Source organism: Notolabrus celidotus, chromosome 13, assembly GCF_009762535.1.
Source record: "Notolabrus celidotus isolate fNotCel1 chromosome 13, fNotCel1.pri, whole genome shotgun sequence".
Taxonomy (NCBI): domain Eukaryota; kingdom Metazoa; phylum Chordata; class Actinopteri; order Labriformes; family Labridae; genus Notolabrus; species Notolabrus celidotus.
The window spans coordinates 2,779,590-2,795,326 of record NC_048284.1 but is presented as its reverse complement, the minus strand read 5'-3'; the positions used below and the strand labels follow the sequence as shown (position 1 = coordinate 2,795,326).

The 15,737-nt window shown below is 43.5% G+C and overlaps 1 protein-coding gene across 5 annotated transcripts in view; it reads right to left on the bottom strand.

Annotated features, from left to right (window-relative positions):
• Positions 1-15,737, bottom strand: part of gtf3c2 (general transcription factor IIIC, polypeptide 2, beta) — a 38,802-nt gene that overhangs the window by 15,421 nt on the left and 7,644 nt on the right. For all 5 annotated transcript variants that reach the window (XM_034699469.1, XM_034699470.1, XM_034699471.1 and 2 more), the window contains 6 exons: positions 15,481-15,566; positions 13,821-13,898; positions 13,600-13,701; positions 13,216-13,443; positions 12,638-12,749; positions 12,407-12,524 (listed from right to left, as the gene is read on the bottom strand). In XM_034699469.1, coding sequence (XP_034555360.1) covers positions 12,407-12,524; positions 12,638-12,749; positions 13,216-13,443; positions 13,600-13,701; positions 13,821-13,898; positions 15,481-15,566 — 724 coding nt within the window. The remainder of the gene's footprint in view (positions 1-12,406; positions 12,525-12,637; positions 12,750-13,215; positions 13,444-13,599; positions 13,702-13,820; positions 13,899-15,480; positions 15,567-15,737) is intronic.

The following is a 15,737-nucleotide window of genomic DNA, read 5'->3' as shown; positions in this document are numbered from 1 at the left end:
CTGGTGTTATGTTTAGGCTTGGACCAGCAATTAGTTATGCTGCTATAGGCTTAGACTGCAGGGAAAACTGACACACTGGGATCCCCTCTCTCTGCCTGTCCCATTTGAGTTACTAACCATAGACCTTTCTGGAGTCCCTGAGCTCCCTTGTCCCGTAGGTTCCTGCTGTTGTGGACGTGCCAGACTCCAGCTGCTACAACTACTACTATCCGTCTCCCCACTATCATCTCTCTCTCTCTTCGTCTCCCTCTATCCCTCTCTCCAACACGATCTCAGCAGATGTGTGTCTAACATGAGTCTGGTCCTGCTGGAGGTTTCTGCCTGTTAAAGGAAGTTTGTCCTTGCCACTGTAACTTGCTAAATGCTGCAAAGTGCTCTGCTCATGGTGGATTAAGATGAGATCAGACTGAGTCCTGTCTGTAAGATGGGACTGGATCTGATCCTGGTCTTGATGTTGGGTCTTTGTTAATAATAGAACATAGAGTACGGTCTAGACCTGCTCTGTTTGGAAAGAGTCTGAGGAGAAGGTTTGTTGGGATTTGGAGCTATATGAATAAAGATCGATTGATAGATCTTCGACGTGGTTTGTCAGTATGTTGATCTAGTGAATGGAGATAAAGTTGTATGTAGGCTGTGTCTGGTTAAACTGACATATAACCACTCCACCAGAGCAACGAGGAGGCATGTGGACGTTAACCTGCAAGGAGGACTGAAGGCTGGTGGTAATAGCTCTGCTAGTGTTAGCCACACTCGGAAACTAAATGTGTCATAATTTACTGAATAGATGCCAGTGAGGGCTGCACGGTGGTGCAGTGGGTAGCGCTGTCGCCTCACAGCTAGAAGATTGCTGGTTCGAATCCCCGGCCAGGCAGATGCCTTTCTGTGTGGAGTTTGCATGTTCTCCCCGGGTTCTCTCCGGGTACGCCGGCCTCCTCCCACAGTCCAAAAACATGCTCACCAGGTTAATTGATCACTCTAAATTGCCCGTAGGTATGAGTGTGTGCGTGAATGGTTGTCTGTGTCTCTGGGTTAGCCCTGTGATAGGTTGGCGACCTGTCCAGGGTGTACCCTGCCTTGAGCCCGAAGCCAGCTGGGATAGGCTCCAGCCCCCCGTGACCCCCAACGGGATAAGCGGTCAAGATAATGGTTCGAAGATGCCAGTGATTATTGAGTAGTATTTTGGCTTGAAATGCCCAACCCTAATTCAAACCAGAAAAATAAGTACTATTAACAGTGAAGCTGAGACTTTCAAGAAACAGATAAAAGGGCATTCCTCTGGGCGGGGCTATACAAAGCAAAATATGACCGATTTTTTTGCAGACATTTCTGGAGCGGTGAATTTCACTCCACTTATGGGGCACAGAAAATGAAACCTAGGCTGGAAGTTGTCTCTTCATTATTGGCTGCACCTAAATGCAGAGAAAGTTGACCATAGTTCCCAAAAGGAATGCATCTGCATCATTGGTCGATAGTTCTGGGACGGACTTCCAACAACTACCTAAGTAACTTCCTCTCTGAGTAACTGAGAAGAAGAGAAGAGAGAGAGTTTCATTACACTAACTTCATATCAAAGCCAACAAGGTGTCAGCCCTCCATAAGAGTCATATCTTAACGTAGTCTCACTGACCACAGGTCTGGGTTCAGCCGGGGTCTCACTGCACCGGTCTGGACTTGATTTAAAGTATGACTCTGTGTTTTTCTGAGGCCAGTTGATGGAAGGTGTGGCCGAGTGAGGAGGACAGAGTATTGATCTGAACTCTCAGTGATCTAAAGTGGAGGAGGAGAGAGACTAATGACGGGGAACAGTCCTACTCTTTTTTTTTTTTGGTTAATTGATTTTACATTTATTAAAGTTAACAGTGTTCGTCAGGGCAGGCACAGCAGGATTACTTCTGAAGTGGTGCTTAACGTCCAGGCATTTTTAACCCCAGCAGAGAGGCAGCTGTAGAGACGGTGAATCAGTCTGATGGTCAGCATGTCAAGGAGTTTAGTGGAGTTAACTTTGCTGACTACACCCAGAGTAGTACTCCTGTATTATGGATGTGGTCTTAGTCACTTGTTGGTTTTTGAAGAGGAGTTATGAAGACCAAAGATGGCAGTCATCATATTGGACACACTGAATCCAGCTAACTCCTGGCTTTGCATCATGGGTCTCAAACACCCATGATATTACTCTTAAGGGGGTTGTGACTCGAGAAGGTTGAGAAGCACTGGTCTTAAAGGTGTTTCCTGTTCCTGTGCGGACAGCCTCAAGTAGACACTTGTGGAACTGCACTTTATTTACCCTTTCCTATTGGCCTCACTTTTAAAGAACAGAGGGGTTCGCCAAATCCTAACAAACATTATCCTCCTTTCCAAACAGAGTCGGTCTAGACCGTACTCTATGTTCTATTATTAACAAAGACCCAACATCAAGACCGGATCAGATCCAGTCCCATCTTACAAACAGGACTCAGTCTGATCTCATCTTAATCCACCATGAGCAGAGCACTTTGCAGCATTTAGCAAGTTACAGTGGCAAGGACAAACTTCCTTTAACAGGCAGAAACCTCCAGCGGGACCAGACTCATGTTAGACACACATCTGCTGAGACCGTGTTGAAGTTTGAAAGCGGGAGGGAAGAGATTAAGAGAGAGAGAGATGATAGTGAGATGTCATCTGTCATCTGTTTATGTTTACATCCAGGTCGTAGAGCTTTATAGTGTTAGAGTAAAGGCTATTAACCAGTGCTACAGCCCTGGTTCGAAAGCTTACAGTTTAAGTCATGATGCAGATTTTTAGAAGACAGATAAACGTACGACAGCTGTTTTTTGAATTCCGCCAAATTACTAATTTTGTATTTCTGAATATTAGACAAGTTGATGTTTTTAAACGACAGAATAATCAAAACAATCCAGAGATTTAGAGAACATGTAGATTCAAACAGATCCAGTGTTTGGCTCCATGTGATTTATAGTAATGAGTATTTGTGACTAACAGTCTGATGTACAGTAACCGATGATGCTAATTAGAAACGTACACAGCCTTTATGTGTTTTAACTTCCTCCCCTCCTCCATCACCTTCCCCGCCCTCTCCCGTTTACATTTCCGATGACTGACAGCGAGGGGATAGAAGAGGTGTCAGCTACTAGACCCAAAATTCATCGCTTCCAACACTAACAACCGGCTCGGTGATGCATCTTCTTTGTCATTTCAATTATAGATCCTTGTCTGATGGAGAACGGAGCTGTAAATTATGTGCGTTCACTACGCCGTCTCACATTGTCTTCCTTTTCTTTCTTTTTTTCCCCTTTTCTTTTCACACGCCTCCTCCCCTCTCCTGCCCTCTCCGATTCTGCAGCTTTAACAGCCTCCTCTCCTCATTCACTCCCTCATTCATTCTGGAGGGCGGACGGACAAAGGCCATTTATAATTATCTGTCGCAAAACAGCACCGGGCTGGAGGAGAGAGACACACACACACACACTCACTCACACACTAACACACACTCTGTTTAACCCTGTTCAAGCCAATTTCACCTCTCACCCTTTCAGCTGATACAGGGGGAATAATTCCCGTCCGTGCTCGTGTTAGGTAGCTAATCTGAATTCAATTGGAGCTCATCATGTCAGGCTGGAAATGGAGAGCGGCTATAAAACAGTTCAGCGCTCATTTTTCACTTGATTAAATGTACCTCTACTGTCTGCCCCCGCTCTCCACCTCTCAAGGGCCGGTTTGAAATATGGTTCTGTCTCTGGTAGAAGAGTCCAGCTCAGGAAGTCGACTATAAACTGCAGGTCAGTGGTACAAAAGCAAATGTGACAACCCTCACATGAAGGAAGGAAAACAAGAGTCTGGGATATCAGAATCAGTGATATGTAGGCGTTTAGACCGGTGGACCCAGGGTCTAAATGTAGTTTAGGGGTAGATAATCTCCCCCCTAAAAAGCCCCTACTAGGGGGGTGGTACTTTTCAAAGGTCCCGGGACTTTCGGGGGGCAGGGCCTGCAGTGCTGAACATGTCTGATTGGTAGATTGACTGCAGTGTTTTTATTCCGCCCTCCGTCCACAATAACATCACACACATCTGTGATTCACTTGATTTCTCTTTCTTGAAAATGTATTATTCCGACAGGTTCCGGGTCAACTTTAAAAAAAAATAAATTGTTTTGTCAAAATTTGTTTTGGCAAAAAAAAAAAAAATCTCAATTTTTTTTTTCCAAATTTCTTTTTTTCCAAATTTTTTTTTTTCAAATTTCTTTTTTTCAATTTTTTTTTTTTCAAATTTCTTTTTTCAAAACAAAAAAATCTAATTTTATTTTGTCATTTTGTCACATTTTTTTTTTCAAATTTTTTTTGTCAATTTTTTTTTTCAATTTTTCCAAAAACCATTCAGTCATTGTTTTTTTCCATCTGTGATTCTCTTGATTTCTCTTTCTTTCATTAGTTTTTATTTGTTCTATCTTTTTTGTATGTGTGTGTACTTTTCAAAAGAAGAAGCTGTGATTCTCTTGATTTAGCAGCTTGTAACAGTAGTCTTCTCTCAGCCCACCGTGAATGCGTCTCTCCTCCCGGTGTTCCGGTTTTAAAAGTGACCCTGTAAACTGGAGACCTTCAGCTGAACGTGTCAGTGTTTGTGGAGTTTACACAGCTGTTGAAACACAGAGGGAGTTCCTGGGAATGCAAACTAGTTCAGTTTTTATTAAGATTTCAAAATATCCTCATCAGATATTTAATGATGGTCTAAAGACGTTTATGAGGGATGCATCCAGCTGAGAGTCTCCAGTTAACAGAGTCGCTGTTTAAACCAAAACACCGGCCGATGTGCTTTTGAACCAAAATCCTTTTGAGTTCAAAAGGATTTTAAAGCCGTGTTGAAACGTCTTTGCTACTCGTGCTTATCTCCTCTCACGTGTTGATTCATTCATTGCTTTTTCCATGTTTTTAACCGCAGGAGCAAAATTTTTTCACTTTTTTTTCATGTTTTTCTGCTTTTGGAGCACAACTTCAAATATGAGGAAAATGTATTATTCCAACAGGCTCCGGGTTAACTTTTTTTCAAAAAAAAATTTCAAATTTTTTTTTTGTCAAAATTTGTTTTGTATTTTTTCAAAAAAATATATATATATTTTTTTTTTCAAATTTCTTTTTTTCAAATTTTTTTTTTTTTCAAATTTCTTTTTTCAAAACAAAAAATTTAATTTAATTTTGTTTTGTTTTTTTCAAAAAAAAATTGTCAATTTTTTTTTTTTCAATTTTTCCAAAAAACATTCACAGTCATTGTTTTTTCCATCTGTGATTCACTTGATTTCTCTTTCTTTCATTAGTTTTTATTTGTTCCATCTTTTTTGTATGTGTGTGTACTTTTCAAAAGAAGAAGCTGTGATTCTCTTCATTTTTGCAGCTTGTAACAGTAGTCTTCTCTCAGTTAACAGGGTCGCCGTTTAAACCTAAACACCGGCCGATCTCTGCCACGGCTTTTTGAGTTCAAAAGGATTTTAAAGCCGTGTTGAAACGTCTTTGCTACTCACGCTTATCTCCTCTCACGTGTTGATTCAGTGAATCCATCTGTGATGAAATATAGCACCATCTAAAACAGCGCCAGCTGAGTCTCTTCATGCTAACAGGCTAACTGTTGTGTTGCTCACAATGATACCTGCCTGTCCGTCTGCTTCTATGGTGTCATCTGTGATGAATGGCATCCTCATCAGATATTTAATGATCGTCTAAAGATGTTTATGAGGGATGCATCCGGCTGAGAGTCTCCAGTTAACAGGGTCGCTGTTTAAACCAAAACACCGGCCGATCTCTGCCACGGCTTTTTGAGTTCAAAAGGATTTTAAAGCCGTGTTGAAACGTCTTTGCTACTCACGCTTATCTCCTCTCACGTGTTGATTCATTCATTGCTTTTTCCATGTTTTTAACCACAGGAGCAAAACTTTTACTTTTTTTCATGTTTTTCTGCTTTTGGAGCACAATTTCAAATATGAGGAAAATGTATTATTGTGACAGGCTCCGGGTCAACTTTTTAAAAAAAAAACTTTTTCAAAAAATGTGTTTTTAAATTTTTTTTGTCAATAATTGTTTTGGCAAAAAAAAAAAAAAAAAAAATTCTCAAATCTTTTTTTCAATTTTTTTTTTCAAATTTTTTTTTTCTATTTTTCCTGAAAACATTCACAGTCATTGTTTTTTCCATCTGTGATTCACTTGATTTCTCTTTCTTTCAATAGTTTTTATTTGTTCTATCTTTTTTGTATGTGTGTGTACTTTTCAAAAGAAGAAGCTGTGATTCTCTTAATTTTTGCAGCTTGTAACAGTAGTCTTCTCTCAGTTAACAGGGTCGCCATTTAAACCAAAACACCGGGCGATCTCTGCCACGGTGAGTTCAAAAGGATTTTAAAGCCGTGTTGAAACGTCTTTGCTACTCGCGCTTATCTCCTCTAACGTGTTGATTCAGTGAATCCATCTGTGATGAAATATAGCACCATCTAAAACAGCGCCAGCTGAGTCTCTTCATGCTAACAGGCTAACTGTTGTGTTGCTCACAATGATACCTGCCTGTCCGTCTGCTTCTATGGTGTCATCTGTGATGAATGGCATTCCTCTTTGTTTTACTGCCCTCTACTGGTCTGGTGGTGTAGTGCATTTACTTTTTCTCTCTCCATACATCACTGGCCTGATTTACACAATCTACCCGGGACTTCAGCCCGTGGTCGAAACACAGACAACAATGGGGGAACAGGAACCTTTTCGTTCAAGGTAAAGTAGTTCTGGGGGCTAAAAGACCCTGGAACTCTTGTTGGAAATGCACCCTTAGTTCTTCCCTGAATCTCAGTCTCGGCCCTCTGCAGACGTCTGAGTGAATCCGAGTGTGTTTAGGCGACGGCGTATTCAAATGTGAGCGCTCTGCAACCTTTCTATCCAATAACTCTAACCTATGGTTGGGAGCAGGGGGCTGATGGAGCGGCACCCAATGACCCGTAGCTGCAGAATAAAATGGAAAGCTGGGGCGGTGAAGCGCGGGGGGAAAAGGGACAAAAGAATGGAAATGTCAGGTTTTATACGTTCCTTTATGTCCAAACTGCTCTGGAAATTTGTCTTAATTGTAAAACCAAGCCGAGTGTGGTGCAGTGGAGGCGGCCGTCACCTCGTACACCTCACTTTACTCCAGTATTTACACGTGAATGACGATGCTGCGGCTCCTTTATAATGGCGCCCTTAAATCAAAGTTGTGTTTCTTCTTATTCCGAGTTGTTCTGGTGTGAGGCCGGCGATCAGATGAATGATGAAGCTGATGTTAGTGTTCGATAAAACTTAAAGACTCATTTGGGGAAGTTAATGAAGAGGAATTTCATTTCTACTCTTCAGTGGAGCCGTGTGGTTTTTTAAGACTGTGGGAAGAATCAAACTCTGCAATGCGCCGCAGTTATTTCTAGTTTTCTTAAAGAGCATCTCAGCTTTTTTATTTTAAGTTATATTTTTGGGGCTTTTACTCCTTTATTTATAGGAGGAGAGGACAGTGGATAGTGTAGGAAACTGGGAGAGTGGGGGAATGACATGTGGGAGAGACGCTGCAGGCTGGATTTTTATACATCTTGAGTTTGAAAGTTTCCCTTTTTCTTTTGCACTGCTTTAGAAACTTACAGCTCTTTGCATGTATCATTCTTTTAGTCCTGAACTCTGCAAGATAACACCAAGCGGCAACCTCCGGTCTAAAAAAGGTGAGCTGGAGCCATAAGACTCATCTGTGCTAACTTTACATAACAAGACAACCATTACTGCCCACATACTCCCACACGTCTTTAACTGGGGTTTTACACAATGCATCCACTAGGGGCACTCGGAAAATGTCGGCAAAGTAACATCATTTTTTGTTTACAGTTTCTCACCAGCTTCAACAATCTTTCCTCAAAAAGTTCCCAAAGTATTCTTCTATGTTGCGTTTGGCAGCACTACTCAAATCTGCCCCCTATGGTTCCCATTGGTACTGCAGCGTTTGGTTGTAACATTGGACTTCCACCAGATCCATCTCAGATCCGCTAATCGTCCATCAACACCAACTTGTTGCATGTGAGAATGCAGCACGGAGCAGGACCGCGGGACAGCTGGAGTCATGTGACCGAGGATTCTCCTCCTCCTCCTCTCCTCATCCATGTTGTCTTTCTGGTCCTCTGAAAACCTCTGACCTGTTGACTCCAGGTCCTGGCTCCGCTCATCATGACTTTGGTTTGTTGTTGTAGTTAAGTGAAATACGATCTGGTGATAACACAGAGTGTTTGATTCTGAAAATTAACCGGATGTTTTCATTTTGTTTTGGTGAAACCTGACTTCCTGTCCCGCTCAAAAATAGAAGTCTTGTGTATCTGATCCGGAGGGCTCCAACTTGCTGGACCCAGTGGAAGTTAACACATTGACTAGAATGTGACGGATTGGACATGGATCTGATGATTTGGCCATAAGTGTTCTTTGAATGAGTTATTTGATGCAGTAATAAAGAGTTGAATGTGCACCAGATCAGCAGAGTAGAAGAGGACCAATGAGAGGTGACCATAAGGAAACTGACACAACAGTCATTGAACTTTCAATAACCGTGACACCAGCAGATATCACGCTGTCGGCTGTACGTACTCGAGGGCTCTTTGACATTTTGTCGGTACACTAAATGTGCGTTTTGGTCGATGATGACTCTCGCTCTAAATAACGCCACCATGGATCACACAACAAGGGAAGAACCGCTATTTGGTGTGGCACCACAACACCTAATTTTGAACAAAGACACACAGAGTTTTCTTTCTTTTGCCACACTTGTAGCAAGAAGACAAATTTTGATTAGATGGAAAGACTGTAACCCTCCAACATTTAAACAGTGGATTAGAGACATGTTACATTTTGTAAAGCTGGAGAAGATAAGGTATACTGTCAGGGGATCAGCTAACAAGTTTTTACTGATATGGCAGCCCTTTCTGAGTCGTGTTGATGTTTTAGGCTCTGATAATTTTGTGGATGAGTAACCTTTCATGTCAATGTAAGCAATAAAACACAGAGTGTTTTATTCTGAAAATTAACCGGATGTTTTCATTTTGTTTTGGTGAAACCTGACTTCCTGTCCCGCTCAAAAATAGAAGTCTTGTGTATCTGATCCAGAGGGCTCCAACCTGCCGGATCAGAAACGGAGCCGGAACGCAATGGAGCGGATCCAGTGGAAGTTAACACATTGACTAGAGCGTGACGGATTGGAGACGGACTGGACAAGGATCTGGTGTTCTTTGAATGAGTTATTTGATGTGGTAATAAAGAGTTGATGTGCACCAGATCAGCAGAGTAGAAGAGGACCAATGAGAGGCAACCTTAAGGAAACCAACACACAGTGATTGAATTTTCCATAACCGTGACACCAGCAGATATCACGCTGTTGGCTGTACATACTCGAGGGCTCTTTGACATTTTGTCGGTACATGAAATGTGTGTTTTGTGTGTTTTCGATGATGGTCAAAGCTCTACTGCACAGACTCTCGCTCTAAATAACGTCACCATGGATCACACAACAAGAGAAGAACCTGAAAATCCAGAACATCCAGTCTGAGACGAAAGAAAAGCCACATTACAGGAAGCATCCCTCACACACACACACACCAGCCACACCATTGTGAGGCGTCTGTGACATAAAGCCTGTAAAGTGTATGAGTATGTAGTTTTTCCAGGCAAATGCTGCAACATGAGTCTGACGTGGTGTTTAATCAGATAAGCCTGTAGTGCGGGGCAGACACACACACACACACACACACACACACACACACACACACATTCACACACACGTGCAGACACAACCAGGTTTCTGTGTATGATGGATGTGGACGATGAGACGCCCATTAATCTCATTCATACACTTTCTCTCAGCAGAGCCCCGGAGGCGGCTGACGCACTGATCTGAATAGACTCCACCACAGGCTGCAGCATCTATAATGTCAGCGTGCACTCACACTCCTGGAGAGCAGTGTGTGTGTGTGTGTGTACATGTGTGTGTTTAGGAGTCTCTGAGCAGTGATTAACCGTCCCTGTAGTTAAAGCTGCATTAAACAGTGTGATGGACCCTGGAGCTCGAAGCTTCAGAGGCGGACGAGGAGACCGAGGCGCTCCGTGGTTATTGTCTTTGAGTTGGATAAGAGAGTCGGTCCGGTTAATGATCCCCACGTCTGATGTGATTGATTCAGGGTCATGTGACTGATTAAATACCCTCGGATGGGTTGACATGTTCGATGGTTGATGGAGAGAGAATGAAAGGCATCACTTTGGGCTCAAAAACTGACTATTCGCTTCTTCTTATTTGACATTTCAAAGACTGAACGATCAAACATTAGATTCATTGATCTAAAGGCAACTTAATGCACGCTCTAGATTCATTCTATGTTCTATTTAATCTATGTTAGCACTAATCAGCAGGTGCAGGTATCTGTGCACATCAAACCTGACTCCTTCAATTATCTGTATGGATGTAAAGAGTCAATCAACTAATGATGCAACATGATTCACAAATATGGGTTCACAATACAAACTTTTTAAAAGGAATAACCTCATAAATCTATTTATTTATTAATGAATTGTTGGCTCTCATCCTGAGGGAGACAGGATGGTTAACAGTCTAACGGCCAAATTCCACCAGATCCGTGTCCAGTCCGCCTCCGATCCGTCACAGCACCAGATCTGATAGGTTTCTATTCTAGTCAATGTGTTAACTTCCACTGGATCCACTCCGTTGCAGTCCGGCTGCATCTCTGATCAGATACACAAGAGTACGGATGTAAAGAGTACCTATAAGAAATAAGTAAATCTGTTATTTGTGGTGTTTCTGTTTCGCCTGTTTTGATGTCAAAAACTGCTTTTATTTTGAAGGGCTCTCTAGGATACTTCGGCTAGATCGTGAAGCTACAGGAGGAAATGAGAACAGCTTCAACTTATTTAATTTAATTTAATACATTATTTAATGTATGTATTTATTTGTTTAATTTGAACTAATGTATTTAATTACTTAATACATTATTTAACGTATTTATTTATGTTAACTTCCACTGGATCCACTCCATTGGGTTCCGGCTGCGTCTCTGATCCAGCAGGTCGGAGTCCTCCGGATCAGATACACAAGACTTGTATTTTGGCCGGATGCCGGAGCACGACGCATCAATGTGTTAACTACCACTGGGTCCAGCAGGTTGGAGCCCTCCGGATCAGAAACACAAGACTTCTATTTTTGAGCGGGACAGGAAGTCAGGTTTCACCAAAACAAAATGAAAACATCCGGTTAATTTTCAGAATAAAACACTCTGTGTTATCACCAGATCGTATTTCACTTAACTACAACAACAAACCAAAGTCATGATGAGCGGAGCCAGGCCTGGAGTCAACAGGTCAGAGGTTTTCAGAGGACCAGAAAGACAACATGGATGAGGAGAGGAGGAGGAGGAGAATCCTTGATTCTGGGATTACTGCGGGAAAACCTCGGTCACATGACTCCAGCTGTCTGGCGGTCCTGCTGTGTGCTGCGTTCTGAGCTGAACCGCAGCGGATCAGAGACAGACCGGACATGGACCTGGTGGAAGTCCTGTGTAAGTGAATCAGCCTTGGGCATGGACTACCAGCTCCCCCCTCTCGCCTCTTCAACATACTCACTCCTGGCTCCACATTTGAGGCTTGAATTTTGTGATCAGTGGGAATTATCATTATTTCTACAAACAATTATTTTAATAACTCTCCAACTGCACCAACCACTCCTTCAGATTTTGCAGAATGTACCAAAAACAGTACTGCACCGGTGTCCCCACACGCCTTCAAATGAGGCTGCTTTTGACTCCGTTTGCGTTTCTTCCCCCTCGTTAACGGCTTCATTTGCAGCAACAGTTCACTAGATATCAAAGGTGTTTGGGACAGTAACCTGGCAACTTTGAAACGCCCGAGTCACCAAATGGTTCCACATTACACCAAATTACCCACAACGACGTGTGACGCTTCAGAAGAACCATGGTGTCAGCTAAAACAGCTCCTGTCCTCATCCTCTCTTTTGCCTTCCACTGGTCACAATGTGGGGAAAGGCTATTTCAACATGTCTCCTTTTCTGTGGTGACACACTGCAGCAGAGCTTTGTGGAGGATGTGAACAAATCTGTGGTCAAGCTGTTAAATTTTACAACGCTGCCGTGATGTGAAAAGCTCCTCACAAAGAGACTGCTCCACTGCAGCAGTCCTGTATCCTCACAGACTACAGCAGAGCAAAGTCCTAAGACACCACCAGCCTTCAGAGAGGCAACACTGCCCTCTGCTGGCCACAGGACACACTTCATGCGTGTGCACTGAGTGTAACCTCTTCAGACTTCAGATGAACGCCTCTATCGTGTCTCTTTACCAGGCGATGAATGCTTCAGCTGATTAAAGTCTTACCAGAGTTGGCTGGCTTCCTGTTGGAGCGCAGAGCTTCAGGGTGGGGCAGACTGTAGATGGTGACCACGCTGGTGGAGGCTGCTACTGCCAGGAGACCCAGCCGGGGCAGGAGAGGAGCCTTAGGGAGAGAGGGTTTAGATATGATCACTAAGAACGAGTAGCAGGAAACTGTAGCGCCTTTCATTTGATTTTAAGTCTTTCAGCATGTATGGAGTGATAAGTACACCTCACCTTTCTGCCACAGTCTGGAGGCTCCCAGCAGCCTGAAGGACACCACTTCAGCTGCCAGATGAAGCCTTTGTCCTGGGCCAGGCCGTACGACAAGGCCGGTGTGATGTCTGGTCTGTGGAGACACGGAGGGAGAGAAGATGCAGAAGAAGATAAATACAAAGGAGGAGGAAACAACAGTCCAAGTAAAGATGACTTCTTCAGCTGTTTTCACTTATGAATGAAACTCCTGAAAATAGCAGGATATGTTTGGATTGATGGCTGAAGGAGAATCAATTTCAGGATGAGCACAGCGGAGGTGTCTGTCTTACACAGGACTTCAACCAGATCCGTGTCCGGTCCATGTCCAATCCGCTGCGGTCCGGCTCCCTGCTCTCTCTCCCTTGGCCGTCACACTCTGACTTCTACAGCCTGCTCTCGATATCATGTCGTACCTCCTGAGACTCCCCTCTTATCTTACAGGAGAGACTCCCCGCTGTGAGGACGCATCAACTAGATACATGTGCGCAGAGTGCATCCCTGACAGAGGCCTTTAACTTACAAAATAAAACAACCCCCCCATGCCTCCCTCTCACTCGTACCTGCTGCTGAGCTCCAGCGTGCCGACGCCCCACAGCTGCACGAGCCCATGTCCGGTGTAGGTCTCGCTGAAGCAGTGCTTCTCATCCATCCCTCGGTGGCAGGAGACAGCGATGTACTGAGATGCCGGAGCCCCGTCAGGTGTGGGACACCACTCCAAGGCCCACACCGGCCCCCCTGCAAACAGGAACATGTCCCAGCGGTCCGGGTGAGCGGGTAGTGCGGAGAACCTGGTCAGACAAATAAACAGGACGTAGTCAGAGATCACAGAGGCTCGGACCTGTGGTGAGGGCTCAGCCTTCACATGCTCAGTGTAGGTGAGCTAACAGGAAACAAACTTCAGCCTGTCACACATTAGTCCTGTATATGAACAGAAGACATCAAACCTGCTGAGTCTCTGCAGAGGCGACTCCTCCTGCCTGAGGCCTTCTCTGGACACTTTGAAAGCAGCTGACTGGAGCTCACGAGGAAGATACTTCTCCATATCCCTGAAAAACACACAAGAATCACAAACCTTCAGTTAGTGTGTTAGTTTTAAGTTTAGACCTTATCTTAAGAATCTCACAACAAACAGCTGGATTAGAAACATAGGTCAAAGGTGAAGTACCTTTCTGGTACTGGGTGCCAGTGGCTGTCAGAGGGTATCCACTCTGGGAACACCCAGCTGCTGTGGTGCTCCTCCCGGCTGGAACAGAGAGACACATCCAAACGTTAGGGATCTGGTAACACTGAATTACCAATGAATTATTCTCGGTTGCAGATCTTTCTTGGTCCTTCAACTAAAACCTCCTAAATCAAGTCCTCAGGTAGAGGCTGAGATGTGACTCAGAGGTCTGGAGGGTTTTTTTCTCTGGGATGGATTTAGAGAGTTCAGGTAGTTTGAACCATTTGGGTGAGTTCAGATCAGAAGTGACTAAAAATGTGCCCCTTCAAATGTCATGTCAAAAATAACAGTTAGATTTCTCTGATACAAAGTAACTACAGATATTATGTTTCAGGCGCCTATTCATCTGCTCCCATGGGGGGGTCTCAGTTTCACTGTAAATTGCAAATCACACTAAGGCTTACTACAATTGTACGGACCTTATAAACCATTTTGGTGAGTTCAGATCAGAGGTGACCAGAAAATGTATCACTTCAATTGTGATGTCAAAAATAAATGTTAGAGTGCCCAATCATCTTTTTCCATGGGGGGTCTCAGTTTCACTGTAAATAATGGATTACACTGAAGCTAAACCCTGGCTTACTACAATCATACAGGCCTGATAAACATGTTTTTAAATTTTCATTTCAAGTATTCTCATTCCCTGACTCAGGTTACCCGTCTTAAGTTCACATCACCTGCCTCCTAGACTCGTCTCTCCATTTACTTTCAATCAATCTTTATTTATAAAGAGCCAAATCACAACAAATGTTCTCCTCAGACTCTTTCCAAACAGAGCAGGTCTAGACCGTACTCTATGTTCTATTATTAACAAAGACCCAACATCAAGACAGGATAAGATCCAGTCCCATCTTACAGACAGGACTCAGTCTGATCTCATCTTAATCCACCATGAGCAGAGCACTTTGCAGCATTTAGCAAGTTACAGTGGCAAGGACAAACTTCCTTTAACAGGCAGAAACCTCCAGCAGGACCAGACTCATGTTAGACACACATCTGCTGAGACCGTGTTGGAGAGAGGGATAGAGGGAGATGAAGAGAGAGAGAGATGATAGTGGTGAGACGGATAGTAGTGGTTGTAGCAGCTGGAGTCTGGTACATCCACACAATGAAGGAACCTACGAGACAAGGGAGCTCAGGGACCCCATAAAGGTCTATGGTTAGTAACTTTAATGGGACAGGAAGACAGAGGAGAGAGGGGGAAAGACAGGGTTCCTGTGTGTCAGTTCCCCCAGAAGTCTAAGCCTATAGCAGCATCTGATCTCATCTTAATCCACCATGAGCAGAGCACTTTGGAGCATTTAGCAAGTTACAGTGGCAAGGACAAACTTCCTTTAACAGGCAGAAACCTCCAGCAGGACCAGACTCATGTTAGACACACATCTGCTGAGACTGAGTTGGAGAGAGGGATAGAGGGAGATGAAGTTACCTGATGTGTCTATACTATTTATCAGGACAATGTGTTTTTAATTACTGATATTATTTGCTTGGCTTCTCTTTTTGTGAATTTGGCCCGTGGAGGATCGATTAAGTTCATCTTATCGTCTCTTCTGTGGTTAGAAAACATCATTTCAGTCAGAGTGGAGAGAGTGGAGCTACTCACAATTTCTTGGTGGTCTCGGCAGACCTCCACACAGGAGTCATCATGTTGGTGAGGAGCCCGTTGGGAGCTTTGGTGCTATTGCAGGACTGCAGGACAGAGAGGGAGGGTTGAGTTATTCTCACTTCCTGCATGTCTGCAAACATCCTTTTTTAAAATTCTGATTAATAAAGTTGAGTTTAAAGGATCACTGAGGTCTCTATATTACAACATTTAAAGATTTGTACAATAAGCAATGTGATCACATCAAATAAGAGAGA